Source organism: Cornus florida, unplaced genomic scaffold, assembly GCF_030987335.1.
Source record: "Cornus florida cultivar Cherokee Brave unplaced genomic scaffold, ASM3098733v1 CherokeeBrave_3.0.0_Hap2_Chr01, whole genome shotgun sequence".
Classification (NCBI taxonomy): Eukaryota; Viridiplantae; Streptophyta; class Magnoliopsida; order Cornales; family Cornaceae; genus Cornus; species Cornus florida.
In genome coordinates, this window is record NW_026775571.1 from 47920602 (window position 1) to 47944330 (window position 23729).

The following is a 23729-nucleotide window of genomic DNA, read 5'->3' on the forward strand; positions in this document are numbered from 1 at the left end:
ATAGATTGAAAAAGTGGAAGATAATGAAGTAGAAAGAGAAATTAAAGAAGAAGAAAGTGTTAAAGAAGAGGCAAAAGTTGATGAAGTTGGTGAGTTAACATCTTTAGGTATGGTTACAAAATTCACCTTTAAAGAAGTTATATTTGATTTATTTGATAAAATTATGATTTCTTTATATTCATCTCAATTGGAAAATGAAATCAAATATTATGATAATCATGTTGTTGTGGAGAATGTTGAACTTCTCTTAAGAAAGTTACTCCAAATAAGTATAAAATTGAAGCTCAAGATGGTAAGAAATTCTTAAATTATTTTTTAAAATATAGTTTGGAAAATTTTGTAATTGACACAGGTTGGGTGAATATAGAGTTACTTTTTGACTCTAAAGAAGAAGCACATGTGAAGTTGAAGAGCTATACGAAATTCAACAAGAAAGAAGACGAATGGAGTGCTTGTGTGAAGAAGATAAAGATTGATTTACGAGAAGATATTATTCAAGCATTTGAAGATTTTTCACAAGTCATATACATCCATGGAAATGGCCAAGAAAATTGTTGCAGTTGAAGGAGGTGGAACTAAAGACCAACTAACAAACTTTTGATCAAGTCTCCAAGATCAATAAGAAGTTTGCTTTCAAGTTACAAAATCAAGTTTAAAGGGGGGTGTTGGAAATAAACTTAATTTTAGAATTTTAGTATATATTAATTAGTAGTTTAAAGTATTTGGTATATATGATGCATGTGTGCATTTCATGTTTGTGGGGTATAATAAATGGTCTTGATGGAGAAAGTTATGTAAAATCAAGAGGTGTGGGAATTAAACCTGCCAAATACCATGTTAGTGTGAGTATAGGAGCTAAGCCTAAAGGTTATGTTAGTATGAGTAATTGAGCACTTAAATATAATTGTTACACCTATGTTCATGTGACGACCTATATATTCATGTAATCTAGTCAAATAATAGTAGAAGTGGAATAAAATAATTTTTCAAGTATTTCTCCATATCATTCTATTCCAAATGTTATAATGTTGTGTGTGTATCTAAGCTATTATTTTTAACAAAGTGGTATTAGAGAAAAAGCCAACAATAACCTTTCTCGAAATCTATTTTCTTAACCAATGAAGAACTCCATTCAAAAGTACACCTGCAGGCTCAAAATACTGCGAACCCTGATAAGGGAAGTCTTGAATCCTCCTCCAAGAATTCGTTTTTAGTGTATATTCCTTCATTGTCAAAGTCTCATTATGTAAACTGGAATCATAATTGGATGACAAGATTTGTACGATTTTGTAATCATCAATAGATGCATCATAGCCAAACCTGTATGAGACAGCTCGTCTTAATATTGTTGTGTTTAATTCCTTGAGTTCTGTGGTTGAACGATTCAGCAAGTAAAGACAATGGGACAGACAAGGTTGACGTAGTAATACCAAACCATCACAAGAACCTACGATTTTTTTTTTTTAACCCCCTTTTTTCTCTTGCTTCCTCCTTTCTAAACTTTCTCTATTTTGTATTAATTCTCTTCTTTGTAAGTAATAATGAAATATTTCACAAATGAGGGGATACGATTGTAAGGAAATGACACTCTAACACTAACTTTAAATTTTTTTTTACTCAAATATCATAATTACCCTTTTTTTTTTTTTTTTTTTTTTTTTTTTTTTTTCGTTAATCCTCTTTTTCTCTTGCTTTAAGCTTTTCTAAATTTTTTTACAAAAAATAACAGAGTTGAAGGATATAATTGATCTTGTCAACATACAAATTATTAAATAATTATTAAAACTTCATGAACCATTAAAATACTTTGGGCTCCGTTTGGTTAGATGAAAATAAGTAAGAAAAGAAAAGAAATAGACAATGAAAGAAAAGTTAAGTAAATGAAAAGAAAAGTTATTTTCTAGCATGCATTTGATTAGTATGAAAATTTATTCAAGATATTTGAAAAAAATATTAATTTATTATTTTGAACAGCATGAAAGTGTAAAGAAAATTATTGAACAAACCAAAATTACCCTTATGATTTTAAATACTAAAAAATAAATGAATTTGTATCTGATGATGTCTATTTTTAGCAAAGAAAATAAAAAAAAATGATGAATTATTAAATTTAATAATATAATTATTTATATTTAAAATAAGACTCCATAATATTTTCTTAGGTAGAACTTAGAAGTAGAACTAATTTTTTTTTTTAAAAAAAAACAAAAAAAAAAAAGAAAAAAAAAAGAAAGAAAGAAAGAAAAAACATATACAGGGTAGTGGCCCAATAGGATCTTAGGCCTACTACACACATGAATAACATATACATAAAAAAATAAAACAAGCCCAACCCAATTGGAAAAGGCCCAAAGAGTCCCAAGCATGGCTAAGAGGGCCATTGCTCTGGTTCAGAAACCAGATCAATGTTCCTCTGTAATTGCGGTGGAGAAAAACCGTTAACAATGAAGGATGAGGGAAGCTCAAGCTCCCAATCCTGCATCAATCTGATTGCTGCTGAAGAGTGCTTCCATTTCACACTCTAAAGTTTTCCTTTTATTGTTTCCATTACACGGTTAAGCACTTGGTTTGCTGGGGAGACCTTTCCTTGAAACAATCTCTGATTTCTTTCTTTCCATAAACAGTAAATACATGCTGCGAAGCTCAATTTGTACAGCCACGTCCAGCAGTTCTTCTTGGTGCCATCTTTCCAATGATGAGATGTCGAGGCGATAAGATCATTCCAGCTTGAAGGTAAAATGTGGAATCCACATTTGTGTTGAATGAACTTCCAGATGGGATTTGAAAATTCACACCCAAAAAACACGTGAGAATGAGATTCCTCTGATGATAAGCATAGTGAGCAGAAGTTAGGCCAGTGATAGTGCAACGAGGACGGACTACCCTACGTTTGGAGTCTCTCTTGTAAAGCAAGCCAAAAGATGAAGTTATGGCTCGGTATGCACGGATTAAACCAGGAGAATGATTCCAAGTCACAGTGTCATCTCTGGAAGTACATACCATGGGTAATGCACCAAGATTGCTTGGCTCAGGTAACAGTCTTAACAAGGAAGAAGGGAATGACCATGCACCATCTGAGATTAAAACACTCAATGGAATATGTTGGCCTGTGGTGTAGATTCGAGAGGAGAATTCACTGACCTTGTGAAACGACCCAACCCGGAGGTCCAAATCGCTATGCGGGTCCCTACCCCGACCCGAGGGCATACAAGGGCAAAATGGTCATTGCAAGGAAAATATGGGGAAGAGCTAACTATAAGTAGTCAAATGGGGCTTTCTAACATCACATTAGCCAATTTAGTCCCTTTCATAAGTTCCTAGTGGCCATAGGTATAATTTCCCACACTTACCCACTCTCGGTTTGAAGGATTCTTCGACACTTCTTCACTGAAACAACTATAAATCTCAACTTGATTGTAATTTGAGGATGATATTGATATCATTGAAAAGCTGACTTCAAACCAGTCAATTTAGACTCAAGAACAACCCAATTTGGATTTAAAATGGGGGAGTTATTGCCATTCGAAATTTAGGTTAACTACTAGTGGACAGGTAGGAGTGCTTGATCGGTCGATTGAGCCTAACTCGACCGATCGAGCTTGGACGATCAAGTCCAAGCTCGAACGGTGGGGCCGAGAGTATGAAATTTGATATTTTTCTCATTTTTTCTAAATTTGGGAGGCTCGATCAATTGAGCTAAACCCTGAAAATTGTCATTGACTTCCAATGAAGCCCTGGTTGGTTCCTACACTGAAATTAAAGACAAATGACACTTCCATTCACTTAAAACCTATCCCAAAGCAATCATAAAAATATAGATACACTCCCAAACAGCATCCATACGTTATAATGGTTCAAAATACATCATTAAATTGCATATCGTCCCAAAACTTCAAAGTCTAATACCCTTTTCAAGTAAATTTCTACTTCATGCCGAATCTCTAAAGTCTAACCCCTTACCTCCGCTTTCAAAATCAATATTTTCGTTTATAAATCAATATTTTTGTTTATACATTTTTTGTTTTGGTTCAATTTTATTTACTCTGCCACTGATCAATATCATTTTTCTCGATACTAAATGCAAACCTTCAACTAAAAATTAAAAAAAAAATAGCTTCAAAATGGATCATCTTTGATATTGAATGACAATTTAAACACCAAAAGCGTGTAAAAACATCTTTAAATTCACCAATTCTCACAATTGCTCTCACCATTCTATTTTCTTTGCAAGTAACTCCAGATTTGGACTCTTCACCTCAAGAGGAGATGGATGCATGCCTTAATCCTTTCACAATTTTAATCATCATTAAATTTCTCCGAATTCTTTGTCGCACAAATAAATAATTCTGTAATTTCTTTCTCTCTTTTTTTTTTTTTTTTTTTTTTTGTCAATTTAGGGCATAATAATTTTCTCAAATGAATATTGTAACGACCCAAAAGATAGCAAAATAAAATAGATCTCCAAGCTCGTCTAAACTTGTGGTGGATCGTTGTCCGCCACCTCTTTTCCGTATCCTGAAAAATGTTAAAAATAATGGGGTGAGCATAAGCTCAGTAGGAAGTGTCTAAGACACACTTCTTATATCCCCGTGAATCCCAACAATGAATAGATAAAAAGTGAACGAGATCATGCCATGGGGAAACGCACATTCTCAACCACCACAACAAGTATGTAGCAAATATCAACCAATCACAACTTTGCCATAATGTCATGAAGTGCAATATTATAAAAATGTCACTCCCCGTTTTTCGAAACATTTCCATTTCAACTTCCAAACCGTTAGTGTAATCCGACCCAAGGCACCTCCAAAGTGTCATGAATAGAGGGTTGACTAACTATCCACGACCACAAGGCACCTCCAAGGTGTCGCATCCGGCCTAGTTAGCTCAACCACACTCCCTTCTAGACCACACTAATAACACAGACCTTTAGGCGCTTCCTAGGCATCCGATTTTCGCAAACTCCTTTGAAAAATATTTTTTTCCCAAGAACAAATTCATTTATTTTAAAAGATTTTTGCCCCTCTTTCTTTCCCAATGGATGCATGAATGCTTCATGCTTCATTTCATCATTTCAACCATAAAGTTCCCATATACTTTTTCAAATAAATTAATAAATTACTAAAAATATACAACTCATATTCTCATTCCACATTTTGCTAGCAATTTAAATATACAATTCACAAATTTATTTCACATAGGCATGTTTAAATACAATATAATCAATTAACACCTTGTCATAATTTCATATATGGCATTTAAACAATTTTCAGGAACTTTTGCTAATTAAGCATGCAATTGAACAATTTATATGAAATAGATTCACAAAAGTACAAGAAGACCATGAATTAGAGACCCCTACCTTGAAACAAAAATTTTCCTCACTGGATCATCAAAGCCTCAAGCTCCCGGCCTCCTCTGCAAACTCTCGGCTTCTCTCTTTTCTCGAACTCTCTCTGTATGTCTAATTTTTTTTTTTTTTTTTTTTTTCTCTCAGCTCACTCTGTCTCTCTCTCTCCCTCATTTTTCCTTCTGTTTCAATTTGTATCATCTCACCAAAGTCACAAATATATAGAGAAGTCCACCGACCCAATTATATACATTACTGCTGCTATTTGATCAAATATCTTCTTTTGAGACCCACATCATCATTACTCATACCTTACTTTTTCAAATCTCATTTGATTTCTTACTTCACCGAAAAAAAGTCATAAAACTATAATAAAATCTACACCACCAGTACAACATAGTCAAAAGTAATGAAAATGAAAACCATCATTACTTATTTACTTCCTTATCTTTTTCTTCCATCAGTACCTAATAATCAAATATCACTCCAACACACCATGAGACCAAGCCCATGTGAAGAAATAAAAAATACAAGGATTTGGCCAATCAACTCCTTGGTGGGACCCGAAATCAACCATCTCAATTTTCCCTCTCTCAATTTCTCCACCTGCTGCCTTCCATTTCCTACCTCCATCATAAATACAATACATATATAAATATATATATATTATATAACAAAACTAAATCAAAATTCAAAGCCCACTAACTTTAATAAATAATTAATTAATTTAGACAGTCTAAAAATCATAAAATAATTAAATTAAAATCTTAAAAATTCGGGTCATCACAATTTCCACCTCTTAGAAAGAATTTTGTCCCCGAAATTCAGATCCAACAGTCTTCATATACCCGAAAATACCAATAACCACAAAACAAAATCCATAAATCCCTATCTCAGGCGATGTGAGATACCGTGATATTTAGGATATTGTGGTAGGTGCCAGTGCTAGTCACCCACCTGTGATTACCCCGAATTTCCAGATGCGGGTTGGCCAGGCCCACGCCCGATTATTCGAGGATATCAAACCAATTAGCAATTAACGAACACATAATATAATTAAGATAGTAAGAATGAATAAAAATTTACTGAAAAGAAACTAAAATGAAAATCCTTTATAGAAAAAACCTCAGAATAAAATTTCATAAATAAATAATTAATCTAATACATCAAACTTTTCCAATTCTAATACAACTCGGGAATCCATCTCTAATGGACCCCTAATAATAATCTAACCTGAAATGAAAGCTACTTAAAGAACATCCAGAGTAAACCATGGAGAAAAGTCCTATGTCGTCAAAAGAGTGAGTAGTAGTCTCTGCTCAGCATGATCAAGTCTAAGTCTGAAACTGACAAGTACCTAAAAAATAGAGGTGGGTCAGGCCCACGAACAAGTTATAACCTACTACAATCCAAGCAAAGACTCGATACGCATATACATTCTAACCAACTTAACAATAACTAAATAGTCCGTAGATATATATATATATATATATATATATTCACACTACAGGACTCTCACTGAACTACAGGCCCGTCTCAACCTGACTAGTAGGCACCATGCAAAACGCACCTGAGGTGGGCATGATTACCTAGACCTAGCAGGGTACACATCTAACCATCATAGCCAGCTATGCATCCCAATGCATATACGCTCCCTAGCCAACGACTCTGAGACTCAGGCTCATATCGTGGTACCATAACATAAATATATAAAGTCCATTTCCAAGTGTGTCATTCAAAAAGTTTATTGACCTGACACCTAGTTATAAGTAGGACTTAACTTTTGTAGTTAATCCATCTTATTTCAATATAGGTAGGTCTCAGTGTTTTGAACTGAGCCGTCCCTAGTATGCCACCGTCCCATACCGGTGCATAGACATCCATATAAGTAGGACTTAACTTTTTATAGTTAATCCAACTCATTCCAAAATAGGTAGGATTTAGTATTTTACTAATCCATCCCTAATATGCCACCGTCCCATATCGGTGCATACAATCCATCCATCCAGTAGATGATAATACAAATATATATATATGTAAATACCAACTAATCCATAACAAAAATAATAAGAGTCCATCACATGTATAACCAGTATATGTGTATAACATGCTTGTTCTGTTACACCAATACATGATTCTCCAATAAGATTAAAACACGGAGAACAGGTACAATCCATTCTGTAATTCACTATGAGCATAATAATAATATTATCAGAATTAACATGCTCACTTTAAACCATTCCAAGATATTCAGTAAGTTTATAAGACACAATTCTGTATATTTAGCAACGAGGTTCCCATTAAGCATAACAGAGTAACTAAGTTCCAGTAATTGATCATACATGTCATACATATAAACATCAATTTAATTCCCAAAATAGCACAACAGAATATACCAATTCACATGCTTCCTTTTATACCAAACCAACACTAACTGAAACAAGTTAAATTTTATACGTCAGTTAATCCGTAGCTAGCAGTAATTTAAGCTTAAGCATACTTGTTCCTACCCTGTTCCATGATCAACATGATGTAACCATCCATAGTAATCTACTAAATTAGATCATAGGCAATTAAACCTTTACATCTCCAAAAACGGTAACCAGATTTGCATCTAACAATTTATGCATTGTTTTACTATAAACACCAGTGTTTTAATCCACGTTAACCAACCCTTGGAAACTTTAATATGGCATTAGAACATACTAAAAACCCCAATTATACCTTCTAACAGGATCTGAAATCTCCAAAATCCAACCCTCGTAGCCCAAACGGTCACCCAAACATCAAAAACTGGGAAAACCTTGAAGGAGCCGGCTCCAAACAAGTTGGAGCCGCCTCCAACTCACTTGGAGCCGCCTCCAAACAACTTTAAGCCAGCTCCAAAATATTTTGGAGCCGCCTCCAACTTCATCCTCTCCTCTCTGCTTCTTCTCTTCAACTACGTCTTCTTCGGTGACGTCTAGTTTGATCAGTCCTTAACTCCAATGATTTCTACTGATTAAAATTAAGTTTCAATCTCCTAGATATTGTAAAAAACATTAATCCTAGATCCACTCTAATTAGAACAAAGTTCTACAAGAAAGAATTTAAGATAAACAAAAACGAACATTCAACCATATACCGTTACCGACGAACCTAAACATGCAAACCAGATTAATATCTTCCGGTATTACAAGCTAATTTAACTCTATTTATATCCATTCACATGCATTATACATCCAGTTCTGTGAATTAGTTTATGAGTTAAACACGAAAGATCATAAAACAAGCAGTATACCCATGGCTATCTTCAGTGAAAAAATACAAAGACATATAATCCAGTTTAAGTTCGATTCTTATTTAATCCTGGAGTTGAATTAGACATACAATGAACACAAGTCAATGGGATAGAGTTAGGATTAGAACTTGCCTTACACCGACGTCTTCCTAAATTCCCCGGTGAACACTCTGTTTGCCCTTTCTGGTCTCCCTCTACCTCTACCAACGTCCACCAACGTGAACAGGGTTCTAAAACCCTAGGCAGAACCTTAATCATATACTTATAGGCTAAAGAATCCTAGGTTCAATTAAACCCTAACTAACTTACCCGGCCCATAAACCAACCTATGATATAAACATGTCGGCTACATAAGTGAGATGTATTAAATAGCTAAACCCTAACCTAATTTAATAACCTAATCTTACAACAGTGAAATTTAAATAGAATACTACAATTAACAATTTAAATAGCACACAATAAGACAAATAAGTCACACAAGACACGTACATCAGTTACATTCAAATATCAATTAATAAATGCAAATCAATAATTAATTAATTTAAATAAACACATCACGTAATTCAAATGTCACACATAGCCACATAAGCACCTAAAAATAATAAAATAAATACTGAAAATAATAAAATAAATTATAAAATTCTGATTATATCCCTTTCAAAACTAGGGGTATTACACCACCCACTAAAAAAAACAATGACAAACCTAGGCTACCTGCCTAACCACACTAACTAACCATCCCAGTAGCTGCCAGTGAACGTCATCCGCCCACACACACCCGGCTATGAGTGGTAGCTAATCAATACTACACACTCGCCCACTCACATCCGTCTACATCATCGCTACACTTACACTTTCGGCTGGGTACAGGCTGATAAAATCCTCAATTCATTCAAACACAAATACATCAATATAATCCCACTATCATAAGAAAATGTCCTCTTTTATACAAAATCAATTGACTTAATTATATACAAAATTCTCCAAATAAATAAATTAAATCTCGCAACGCCAACTCTTCCACCTAATCCCGAAACTAGCAATCCACATTTATCTTCGGTACATGAAACTGAAGGGTGGTGAGACAGAAAGTCCCAGTAGGAAAAACCATAACAAGAATTTCAATAATCAATGATCGTACCGCAGACCCATTATCGAACACATGGTCCTACCTAACTCACCTTGTCACCCAAGACAAACCATCTGAACCTACACTGTTATACCGACACGACGCACAGTACCATGCTCCCACTGTCTCTAACAAAATGAAACAATCATTGACCTTAGACCCGTCATTATGCTAAAGAGGGACTGATTCAGAAGAAATGGTTGGCCAGGCCATTCTCATCATCGATCTGGTCTCAGCATAGACGTCGTTCCTGTCCTCAGGTCCAAACCTCAGACACAATCTCACACAGTCAACAAGACAACCATGAGATCCACTTACTATTAATCCATCGCTATACGTAACCTCGACGGCTAAACAGTCACATACTTACTATAAAAATCCCAAGCATGCTTTAATGTACAACCCTAACAAGCTAGTAATAACACAACACCAAACGTCACAATCATCAACCAACATAAAAACTCTCTAATGATCTCATAGCACTCATACCAGGTAGACGACTCCATAACATTATTCGGTTCAATTCTTACTTCTTCAAAACACACAATACGACCGTCTCATGCCTGAAACCTCAAAAACAAAATCAATCATTCCAATTATTCCTCAACGGAATCCCACATTCACTTTCTTTAATCACATAGTTCTAAGGCGACATCGACACTTGTCCTTAAGACACTACTTGAATCAAACACCTATAAAAACATCTGAGTACAGGACTCACATCACGTCACCTAACCATCCTCAAGCTTACAATTCACGACACACCCCTAGCCATCACCAATAATACTAGACGCCAGAAACGCAACTCCACTCTCAAAACAAGCACTATCTAAAACCAATGACTTTATCTCCCTCCATGGGAGTGAGTCGACTAAATCAACCAACCTTTACCGATAAACTCTAATAACATAACAAACCACACACAGGTCCGTCCACCCACGGATGCGCATAACTCCTAAATGGAGAACAAGACTTGCGACAATCGACATCCTTGCTAGGACTAGAACAAACGGAAAAGTAATGAACCCTGCACTCACCAAAGACTGACAATTACTACCCAAATGCATCTGACACCCTGTCACACTTTGCTCATCAATCATCCAACTACGGATGCCCAATCTCACCTGAGATGAACTAAACTCCTTACACACAAGGAAAAGAACCAACTGGATACCCATACGGAACTACGAACTCAATTCTAGGCGACCTCTCCTCTAACGGACCATCATACACTATCAACATAGAAACCTTACATACGATACTCTGCAACACCCATGTTAACCCAAAACCAATTAGATAAGAGCACCAACATTCACGACACACTGACACTAGAAACATCACAACCAATCAGACATCGCATCCCGTTCCATCTGGAAACCGTCACTCCTAAATGACAACCTCTAAGTGATAAAATGAAACATTACTACCCATTCCATCTCTACTTTCCTAAGCGACTACTACCTCAATCACCGTGCACACAAGACCTGTGACCTCAGTCACAACAACCCACTGACTCTTCAAAAGAAAAAGGTGCTTGTATGGCAACACCGCTCTCACTAGCTCTAAAGACTAAGTTGTCCACAATCGACTCAACTGGGGTACAATCCCATCACATAATTGACAACACACAACAAACAACTCATAATCCCTAAACCACATTCGGATCATACCTTAAACCATTCTGCTCATCAGCACTAAACATCACCCTATAACGCCTCGACTACCATCATCCTCGAATGACACTAGAACCTCTCATCTTACCGGACCATCAAGCTACTACTAAACGATTCATCCTCAAACATCCTTAAGGTAACACCATCTTAACAAGAGAATAAGCATCACTTTTGATACTCCCCCACAACCCACTATTTACCATTAGAGAAGAACCTCCATACATCAATGCCATGCCGAAAAATCCTCAAAACAAAAATGAGCATAAAAATCCAGAATGTTCAACACTCAACTATCTCCTCAAAACCATCTACAATGCAATCAATCACCAATGCTTAGGCGGCCACCCTAACCACTCTTTTTAAGACAATATACATGCCTTAACAAGAAAGCTTCACACCCCAAGTTCAACGTCACTACTTCCCCTCTTCCCTGTTCCTCAAAACCCCCTTGGCCCCAACAAAAGTTAAATGAGGCTACCAACTAGACCTACGAAATCACCTTCGTCTCAATCATTCTAATCATTAGTCTGTGTCTTCAAATCCTCAAACAACAAGTACTATCTCCTGATCCTCCAGACGTAATCTGAAATACAACCCTAATCCACAGCTTTCAAATTCTAAAACATAATTCATTTGATAACACAATACTCACCAGCTATTACTTCATCTATAAACAACTAAACACTTCAATGACCCCAGACTACCTGCCTTATCGTGCAATCCTGCACCAAACCACTAAAACTAACCACTATACTCCACCTCGAGACTCTCTAGACATCTGTGCCAACCCAGAACCCCGCTCATCGACCGAGCCATGCAATCGACCCACCGAGAGTAGATTACCCATAGCACACTCTCGCAACTTTTCAAAATGGAAAATCACCCCTCAACCAGCCGTAACCAACACACTTTCTTAAACCACACCAGAACACCCGTAATACACATCTATAACCCATAGACTAAATTCGTGACTCAAACAACTTCTGTCACACCTACCACGATCAGTTCGAAAAGAACCTCTGCACCAAACTGTGACCTAAGTCACAAACACTAACCTCCTAAGGTCATACATTTCTCCCTCGAAACCCTCACTCGTACACCTGACCTCCACGATCACAGGAACCCATCCACTGATGCATGAAACTCATACATAACAAAGATACCATGCCATGAAATATGAACCCGTTCTAAAGTCGTGCCCTAAGCACTGGGCAAAATGTAACAAGAAAAATCAGGATGACTACACACTGAATAGCTCAATCCACGAACTAGAAGTCCACGCCATTCGTTCGATAAAAACCGGCACCCCAAACAACCCTGGAGCAATCGAGCTCCTCGCCTACTTAGGTCAAAACCCACACAACTATTCATGCTCAACCGCATACTCCTATATATATATATATATATATATAATAACCGTATCCCATACCATGATACAATCATATCCCATCATTTATTTATTTATTTATTTTAAACACCCCATCTTTCATTTTTTTTTAAAAAAAATACTTGCATAACCATGCCTAGTAACCATCACAATACCATACGAGACATGCTTGCACCTACCGTGCTCACTACTTGCCACATTATCATTTAAAATAAAATTGCACACACACTGTGCCTACTACTTGCCGTTACCACCTAAATCACACTTATCATCATATCAAAATTTATATGTTTTCAATTATTTATACATTTCATCGTCATGGCCATATAACACATTTTAGCAATTAAACATTTAAGCATGTGAAAACTTAGCAACTAAGCATGCCTTTTAAAACCGTAAACACATAAGCAATTAAGCAAGTAAACATGCTTCTCAGGTAACAAACACTTTAACACATAAGCACATAAACAATGCAATCCACCTTCAATACAACCCTAGGTAGGCCTTTACCCGTCATCCTACTGGTTTTCGAATCATGGCTCTGATACCAAATTTGTAACGACCCAAGAGATAGCAAAATAAAATAGATCTCTAAGCTCGTCTAAAATTGTGGTGGATCGTCGTCTGCCAACTCTTTTCTGTATCCTGAAAAATGTTAAAAATAATGGGATGAGCATAAACTCAGTAGGAAGTGTCTAAGACACACTTCTTATATCCCTGTGAATCCATACAATGAATAGATAAAAAGTGAACGGGATCATGCCATAGGGAAACGCACATTCTCAACCACCACAACAAGTATGTTGCAAATATCAACCAATCACAAGTTTGCCACAATGTCATGAAGTGCAATATTATGCAAATGTCACTCCCCATTTTTCAAAGCATTTCCGTTTCAACTTCTAAACCGTTAGTGTAATCCGACCCAAGGCACCTCTAAGGCGTCACGAATGGAGGATTGACTAACTATCCACGACCACAAGGCACCTCCAAGGCGTCGCATCCGGCCTAGTTAGCTCAACCATACTCCCTTCTAGACTACACTAACAACACGGACCGTTAGGCGCCTCCTAGGCATCCGGTTTTCGCGAACTCCTTTGAAAAATATTTTTTTTCCAAGAACAAATTCATTTATTTTAAAAGATTTTTCCCCATCTTTTTTTCCCAATGGATGCATGAATACTTCATGCTTCATTTCATCATTTCAACCATAAAGTTCCCACATACTTTTTCAAATAAATTAATAAATTACTAAAAATACACAACTCATATTCTCATTCCACATTTTGCTAACAATTTAAATATACAATTCACAAATTTATTTCACATAAGCATGTTTAAACACAATATAATCAATTAACACCTTGTCTTAATTTCATATATGGCATTTAAACAATTTTCAGGAACTTTTGTTAATTAAGCATACAATTGAATAATTTAGAAGAAATAGATTCACAAAAGTACAAGAAGACCATGAATTAGAGACTCCTACCTTGAAACAAAAAATTTCCTCACTAGATCATCAAAGCCTGAAGCTCCCGGCCTCCTCTGCAAACTCTCAGCTCCTCTCTTTTCTCAAACTCTCTATATCTCTATTTTTTTTTTTTTTTTTTTTTCTCTCTCTTCTCACTCTCTCTCTCTCTCTCTCATTTTTCCTTCTGTTTCTTATCTGTATCATCTCACCAAAGTCACAAATATATAGAGAAGTCCGCCAACCCAATTCTATACACCACTGCTGCTATTTGATCAAATATCTTCTTCTAAGACCCACATCATCATTACTCATACCTTACTTTTTTGAATCTCATTTGATTTCTTACTTTACCGAAAAAAAAGTAATAAAACTATAATAAAATCTACACCACCAGTATAACATAGTCAAAAGTAATGAAAAGGCAAACCATCGTTACTTATTTACTTCCTTATCTTTTTCTTCTATCAGTACCTAACAATCAAATATCACTCCAACACACCATGATACCAAGCCCACGTGAAGAAATAAAAAAATACAAGGATTTGGCCAAACAACTCCTTGGTGGGACCTGAAATCAACCATCTCAATTTCGGCACCTGCTGCTAGGGCTGTAACTTGGGCGGGCTAACCCAATCCAAACCAAGTCCAACCCAGAAATTTTGAAATTGGGGCTTATATTCACAAATCGGGTTCATGTTCGGGTTAGGTTTTGTCAAAACCCAGACATATTTGGGTGGGGCTCAGGCTAAACCCGAACCCAACCCAAAACCTAAAATTTAAATTTTTTTTTCCTCCTTTCTCTCTCCTCTCTCTTCTCTCTCTCTCTCTCTCTCTAACCTAACCCTTCTCTGCAAACCCATTTTCTCTAACCTAACCCTTCTCTTTCTTCTTTCTATTTCTCTCTCTCTAACCTAACTTCTATGCAGACCCATTTTCTCTAACCAAACCCTTCTCTCTAACCTAACCCTTCTCTGCAATCCTAAAACGAATGGCAAAGCTTGAGAGTTGAGAGACAGCGGCTGAAGCTTGCGAATGGCGAACCCAAACTGGAACAGCGGCGATGAAAACTGAAAGAAATGGGTTTTGATTTTTTGAACAATCTGAAATGATATGCCGATATGGTTTTGATATAGGTAATAGGTTTTGACTTTTGATTCTTGCATACAGATGGATAAACTGAAATATATGGGTTTTGAACTTCTGATTCTTGTTGATCTTGTAGTTGCAATTGCACAGAGATAGGGAGGGGGCAATTTCAGAGTTGAGATTCGAGAATGAGAATAGAGATGGAGGCGATTAAGAAAGTTGAAATGAATTGCCCTAAAAATTTATATATTTTTAATAATAATATAATCAAATATATATATATATATATAATTTTCTAGGAGAAAAAATATTATATTAAAAAAAATGTCAACCCGTCAACCCAACCCAAACCACCTGAAAATATTCGAACCGAATTATGACCACAACCCATGTTGGGTACAATTCGGGCTGCCCAACCCAACCCTATTCGAGTTGAGGTTAGGTTGGGGCTGGACTGGAATGGGCTAACCCAACTTGTAGCCCTACCTGGTGCCTTCCATTTCCTACCTCCATCATAAATTCAATACATATATAAATATATATATTATATAACAAAACTAAATCAAAATTCAAATCCCACTAACTTTAATAAATAATTAATTAATTTAGACAGTCTAAAAATCATAAAATAATTAAATTAAAATCTTAAAAATTCGAGTCATCACAAATATGTCAATCAAAATAAACGAGAATAATTTTCTCATATGAATATGTCAATCTATATATCCTGTTTTGTGTACCAAGCACCATCCGTATACATCTACGATCTATTATGAACTCTAAACTGAAGTTATGGTTGGTGGCTGACACCTTGCATTTAGGATTAAAAAAAAATTAATACAAATTTTAAACTAAACTTCCTTCAATCCCAAATTCAATCCCCAAATTCATGGTACCCAAATTCAACCCACCGATTCGATGCTCCTAAATATAACATATGAAAACTCTAAACCCTAAATTCCCTAAATTCATAATATTTTAAAAAATCATTACTTAAATACTAGTGGAGAAATATCTTCAAATGAATATGAATTAGACACTTTTGATAAGCCCACACAAGAGAATTTACAAACATAGGTTACTGCGAAAAGGGTGGCAAATAGAAGAAAATTAAAGTCCATCATCATAATGGCAGAAAAATTGGCATATTAATAACAGATTGTCATAGCTTGCACATAATCTACACAAAATAAAAAATAAAAAGGAGAAAAAAAAAAATTTAATCATATTAACACCATCAAGTCATTTCACTAAAAATTGGAGAAAACAACTACCCTTATCCTTCTAGTCTCAAATAAGGCCCACCAATTAAACCAGTCAGTCAGCCCCTCCCTTCTCCACCCTTTGTCTCAACAATGAGAGACAATTTAATATAAATGAGAGGCAACAAAACCACCTCCACAAAGAACACACATTTACATAAATTCCTTTTCTTTCTTTCTTTTTCTGGTAAACTATATCCCAACACTACAATTCCTGGCATTTTCTTTGTTACTATGAAACAATACACTTTCATATCATCTGAACCTCAAAATCAATCTCATCGACTGTTTCGGAAGAAGTTGAAATCCCAACGCCGGGCTAAACCATCCAGGATGTTATTTGTTGGGTTCTTTACAACAGTTAGAGTCGCTTTCGTGTGATCGTCCAAATCGGTGTCTGAAGCACTTTGCATCCCAACTGAAGTATCACTATGAACAGAAGCACCTGTGCTTCCTGATTCAACAAATGATGGAATGGTACCAGGTGCAGGTCTGACCGATTCAGGAGACTGTTGGGATGCCAAATCAGGGTTGCCTGATGGTACAGTGGTGCTTTCTATCTTTGCAGGCATTTTATGTTCTGTGAGGGAGGAATTTTCACTGTTTTCTTTCTGCGAAGGCTTGGTTGTATCATTGCTAGTGCTGGATGGCTGTTCTTCGACACTAGGGTGTCTCATCTCCAAGTCTTTTAATGACTCTATTACTGCTTCCATGAACATCTGAAATGTTTGAGCAACCAAAAGGTCAAGACAAAATGAGTTCAATGGATGGTTTACATCATCATTAATCTAGTAGATACATCCAATAGGCTGAGAAAACAGTTAATACAACTAACCCTTTCTTCTTCCTCCATATTGCATGGGACATCTGCCAAATTATCTAATGGATATTCTACATAATCATCATCATCTATTGAGGTTGGAACATGAGGGCCAAAGGGATGACCATTAGAAAATTCAAAGCTAATCATTTTAGAAGATGATGTGATAGGCTTAGCTCCAGATTCTTCTTCCTGCAATACAATATGAATTATATTAATGATTTTTTATTGTTTTGTTTTCTGTTTTTCCCCTGATATTTTGTTTTATTTTGAATTTTTCCCTTTTAGCAAGTAAACTAGTAAGTGACAACTGGCAATAAACAAATCAAGTAAAATTACATCGAGCCACATCTTTGCCTAATGCTAGTGTTACTTCTCACTAGAAACCCTGAAGTTTCAAGTCATTAATAGACTCCTTTACTTTTAAAAGTCAAAGGAGAAGTTTCATCTTCTTTACTTTCTGGAAAGTATTGACAAAATAAATGGGATTCTAGCGGGAAGTAACACTAGCATTGGTCTATCAACATAATGACAGAAAACATCAGGATTGACACAATAAATGGGCTATAAACCACTTAGGGTCATAAACCACTTAGGAGGTCCACAGACTAAAGTGCTTAATAGATAAGCTAGTGAGCATTGTCATTTTGTCTACTTCCACATACAAAGTTTCATCTTCTTTACTTTCTGGAAAGAATATATATATTGATAAGTTACTTTCTGGAAAGCATTTCAGGTCTAGTATCAAGTACATGCAATTTTACATTCACTATACCAACATTTTTGGAGAAAGGGAAGGGGGATTTATTTCTGGAGAGCTCTGAAAAAAAGTCTTCACCAAAATAACAACGAATAAGAAAAAGGAAAAAAATAAGAAGATAACCTTGGATTCAGATTGTTTGTCTTTGGATGAGATATCAGAAGGAACCTGAAAATGTTCAAGAAGAGAATCAGCAAAATGTAATTGAATATAATATAGTTGATGCACAACCAACATTTATGTGTCCTAATGTTTTTCTTTTCTTTTGGCAACCCTGTTCATACAGGATAATGGCAACGATGATCATGTTTTTCTTTTCTTTTTCTCTCAAGGGATTTTGGGAGTTGAAGAGGGAGATAGTGTTAAATCAAACTGATTTTGTCCATGAAGTGGAGCAAATATATGCAATTTTTTATCATTGAAATTTCACCTGTATTTCCTTCCCCAATTAATAAGAGCCTTGCAATGCCATTGCACTATGTTGAACATTATTTGTCTAAATTAAAAATGGCCTCCAACCTTCTGTATCTAAATGTTACTTCAACACTTAATAATTGGCAAACCATACCGACCTCTGTTCGACTCATAGGTCTTTTGGAGCGAAGCTGATTAATGGCATCTTCTGTGCTGTTTGCTGTGGGATCTGCAATTAATGATCATCAATATAAGAAGACGAGCCTTCCAGACAAGGGGATGAAGGGAACTAGCATTTGAAACTTAGAGACACAAAGTATTTGACTCATGCCTGTGGGTGCAGCCAAAATAACATGGTCTGCACTTCCTCCTTCATGCATGGCACTCCAATTACCCTGAAGTTTGAACAGCCAACCATAGTTTATGGGTTGTGGATCTGAAATCTGGTAGTTGCAATAAAGAGATGCATTCCACATTCATTTACCTTGCGAAAATAATCATGCGTTGTCTCAAAAAATGTTTCTCCCACTTCATCTTCTGGAGGTTGTAGAACATTGTGAAAAAATATGTTTATAGAATCAAAATAGAATTGTGGGCGGGGAGAATTATGATCTCCCTCAAATTTGATGATATTCTTGTCCCCCTGCCAAAATCAGGCATTAATATACAAGCACAGCATGGTATAAGGTTAGTTGAATAAGAAAACAATCAGTTGAATAAACAACTACATGATAATTCTAGATGCCTAATCCTTTACAACATATTAAAATTCGCACCTACCAATTATTATCAATGATCCTGGTCATATTGATTGTTTAAAAATAAGAAAGATCAGATTATATATAACATCTGAAAGTGTCAAAGTATATATCAACCATCATCATCATCATTGCCTTAATCCCATATGAATGGGGTCGGCCAAATGAATTCTGTGTGTAGTCTTTTCTATTACACGCCATTCCACCTACTATGTCTAACTTTTTTAAGTCATTTTTAATAACCACATACCATGTTATTTTTTGTTGCCCTCTACATCTCTTACCTTCTATGACAAATAGTCGTCCTTGTTTTACAGTCGCATCTATAGGTCTCCGATGTATGTGTCCAAACCATCTAAGTCTACTCTCTCTTGTTTTCTCGCTAATGGGTGTCACACCTAATTTCTTCTTAACGCTCTCATTTGTGACCCTCTCTCCTAGTCACTCCAAACATCCGTCTTAGCATTCTCATTTCTGATAACTTGAAGGTGTCATTCTTGTTTCTTTTTTAGAGCCCAACACTCTGCTCCATATAACATAATTGGTTTAATAACGGTCCTATATAATTTCCCTGTGTCTCTTTCCGATAAGAAAGCATGAGAGAAGAGAGGTGGAAAGACGGGGAACGTATGCAGAAAAAATGAACTCTCCAGGGGATAGCAATTTGTTTGGTAAGACGAAGAAATCACAGAGCCAAAGAACAAAATACAACAATTAAATTGAAGCTGGAGATCCACAGCTATAACAGTAATGGCAACAAGAAGCAGCAGATACAATGCTCAACAAAACATCTCCACAATAAGAAAATATAAGGACGAACTCTTCTTTTCTAGTAAAATGGAGGGGCTTCTAGACCACAACAGTGACAATAGCAGCATGATCAGCATAATCTAGTTTTGTCTTGTTCTTTAGCATTCATTTTTATAGATTTTAAAAGTCAACACAGCATAGGGTAGCAAAGCAACATGTGAGGGCATCTGGAAATGCAATTACAATAAGATAATTGTGTATTGACTAGTCTCAAGCTTATTCTATTTATATATATATATATATATATATATATATATATATATATATATATTATTAATAGAAACTGTGTTAGAAAAGTAAGAAAATGGGCCAAGGCAATGCCCATTGTATAAAAGGTAAACAGACAAGCAATAGCAGGTTAAGAGGTAGGAAGCAACAAGATGGTAGCACATGTAGACATCTAGCTCTGACTAAGTCAGAGAATACATTGAGAATCAATTTGACGGCAACAGAGAAGGGGAAAGAACATGGGGTCAAAGAAAAAAACAGAAGAGATGATGAGCGGACCAAGTTGGAGCCTAAATAAAGTAAACTCTGAATCAGACAAGCACATGTTGACTCAATCGAACAATAAGATCAATAAAATATATTGAAAGGTTTAGTATTGAACCAGCTCAACCATAGTAAAACTTCACAATGCTTTCTTTCAATAACATTTCTGCATTTAGAAAGACTTCGTGACAAGTATAAGCCTCACTTTTACTTGCCTGGAACTTTTGATTATGGACATTGTCTTCTCTTCTTCTTTTTTCGGTTCTTTTTATTTTTTTATTTTTATTGTTGGTCAAGTAAGTACTCACACACATTTCCCAAAATGCCCACTATGGGACTCGAACCCCTCAGCTCCCCTTTGAGGGAGGAGAATTATACCATTGGACTAATGGCCCATTGGTGACTATGGGCATTGTTTCTGATGAAAATTAATTTGATTTGATCATGGAAGGAGAAAATCAGGAATACATGCAATGCATAAAATGGCAGTATTAATTAACAATATACAAAATTAAAGTGGTAGAAGAGATGCAATATTAAAACATGATGCATGCATGCAGACAAGTAAACCAAATCCTTGCAAATTCTGCCATTAACAGCAAAGAGATGTACCACATAAGCGTCAAATATACGATCTGAGTGATGTGGTTGTATAAAATCGTCATCAACGGCGTGTCCGAATAAAACTGGAACGAAGCAAGTCTTTGCCACCTATAAAAGAGAGAATGGGAACCACTCTCATGAATGATAGTGAACAATAATAATAGAATTACTAACCATGAAAAATTGAATCATTATTTTTTCATAGGTTGATGAATAAGTATAATATTATTTTGTATTTTCTAATTGATGTATCAGGACTAATCACTTTATATCTACCAAATCAATTTCTTTACTTGATACCTACTTATAAAGATCAGATGTTCCACAGAGACAAAACCACAAGAGAATAACACCTCACTGCATTTTACCAAGTTGCATACTAAATCATGCCACCACAAATTAATTAATTAATTTATACCCCAACCACCAAACACAACCCCACACCCCCCCATCCCCCCCCCCCCCCCCCCCCCCCCGCCGCCCCCCGGGGGGGCGGCCCACAAACCAAAAACAAGAAGCAGGAATTGTTTGCACCCAAGAAGAATCAAACCTCAGATGCTTCTTGAGGCACCAGGGCCAAGTGACTTACCCACTTGAGCTAACCCTTGGGGTTAATTAATTTCTTCCCGTTGCACATCTAGTTAACATGGGAAGCACTCCAGGAAAAGTTGAGCATTACTCTGATTTATTTTTCAAATCTGATTTACTGACTTTTAATACAATTCTCTATGTTAGTCTGGTATCGTGATCATGATGCCAGTATTCACAAACAAAAAGGTCTCAAAAGATATCCTCTGGCAACTTACATAGGCAAACTCATAGAAACTATGGATAATTACACTTACCTCCCCTCTAAATAGGGAAAAATACACCATGTTCCCATGTTTTTGGAAATCTCAACTACACCCCTCTAGTTAACACCTTTGTAACAAATCGAACCTTGCCGTCAGTCTCAATACCGGTCAAACGTAGGCAACGCTGATGTCATCAAAATTCAAGCTGAAAATGGCATTCTGCCCTTGAAATGTCTGGAGTAGGAAGCTAGATTTCAGGTGGATAGGTGACACTTTTATCCTCTCACTAACTCCCAATTTTCTTTTCCATGCCCCCTCTATCTACAACTCTCTCTCTCTCTCTATGTATTGTATACTATGTATCTGCATACACACCAAAACTACTTTTTGCTCACTGCAATTCAAACATGACATAAGAAAAAAATCAATGACTTTATAAACAGTTTTCATTATAATATAAACACTTGTATCACTATGACTGAATTAACATTGCGTTCATACACAACTGTTTCAGCTCAAGAGAAAGACAGACCCACAAATTCAATTGGCAACAGAAGATCAAATCAAAGCGTCTCCCCTGTTAACTCTTTCAACCTTCCTCTCTCTCTCTCTATATATAATCCCTCTGGTTTTTGTGGTTGCAATTTTTCATCGGCGATTCAATGCATATAGAAACACTAAGTCCTCCCTCCTCTCTGTCTCTGAAATTTCTCTCTTTAGATTCTTCAAAAAACTGAATTTGGATCTTGTTTATAAACTGTTTGTTTTCCACATGGATCATACTATGTACATAGATATGTATGTACATACACATGTAGAAGCTATATCAATTACCCAAAACACTTCAAAGAATTGAAAAATTGAACGGAGATGCTTCTAAGAAGAAAAAACAACAGGAAAATGACATTGCTAGTTGGGTTTTGACCAAAAAAGAAAAGAAAAGAAAAGAGAAACAACAATACAGTATACACACACTCTTACATATATAGTAAATATATACTATGATTTGAATTTAAAACTACTTTTTTTTACTAAGGTTAATATGGTAAATAGCATACTCAATTAATGGACATTATCATCCATCACTTAAAAGGGGGAGTGAAACTTTACAAAATTATTATTAATTTTATTTTGATAAGTAAAGTTGATTTAAGAAGTGTCAAAAACGTAACGCATCCTTCAAAAACTACACGAGGCCAAATAAGCACTACTCTCAATCTGACAATGTCTCACAAGGTTTAGCTTGAATATGAACTGCTTCAAAGGATGACCTGACAGGTGATTCCTGCCTCAGAATAAGCAAAGAATGAATATATATATATATATATATGTGTGTGTGTGTGTGTGTGTGTGTGTGTGTGTGTGTGTCTGTTTTAATTAAAATCAAGACATGATCAGGAGCCAACCTGAAATAGATCAATAAAGTTCCAATGACGATAATGATACCTATCCAAATATTTTTTTAATAAATGACATGAGCAATTGAGCCGACACAAAACTGTTTATTTTCTTGTATGAAATTTGTCTCCCAGCACCTCAATTGTTCAGGAAAAACATTTCAATAACCAAGCATGGTTCAAACCAGAACGCCACATGATGGAAAGCCAAGGCCATCTTTTTTTCACCATCAGATTTCA

At 35.9% G+C, this 23729-nt stretch overlaps 1 protein-coding gene across 2 annotated transcripts in view; it reads right to left on the reverse strand.

Annotated features, from left to right (window-relative positions):
* Positions 1-16472: 16472 nt before the first annotated feature.
* The window catches only part of LOC132296105 (uncharacterized), a 29572-nt gene continuing 22315 nt past the window's right edge, over positions 16473-23729 (reverse strand). For both annotated transcript variants that reach the window (XM_059794347.1, XM_059794348.1), the window contains 7 exons: positions 21308-21406; positions 19120-19278; positions 18967-19030; positions 18794-18864; positions 18345-18389; positions 17477-17653; positions 16473-17360 (listed from right to left, as the gene is read on the reverse strand). In XM_059794347.1, coding sequence (XP_059650330.1) covers positions 16920-17360; positions 17477-17653; positions 18345-18389; positions 18794-18864; positions 18967-19030; positions 19120-19278; positions 21308-21406 — 1056 coding nt within the window. In that variant the 3' untranslated portion in view covers positions 16473-16919. The remainder of the gene's footprint in view (positions 17361-17476; positions 17654-18344; positions 18390-18793; positions 18865-18966; positions 19031-19119; positions 19279-21307; positions 21407-23729) is intronic.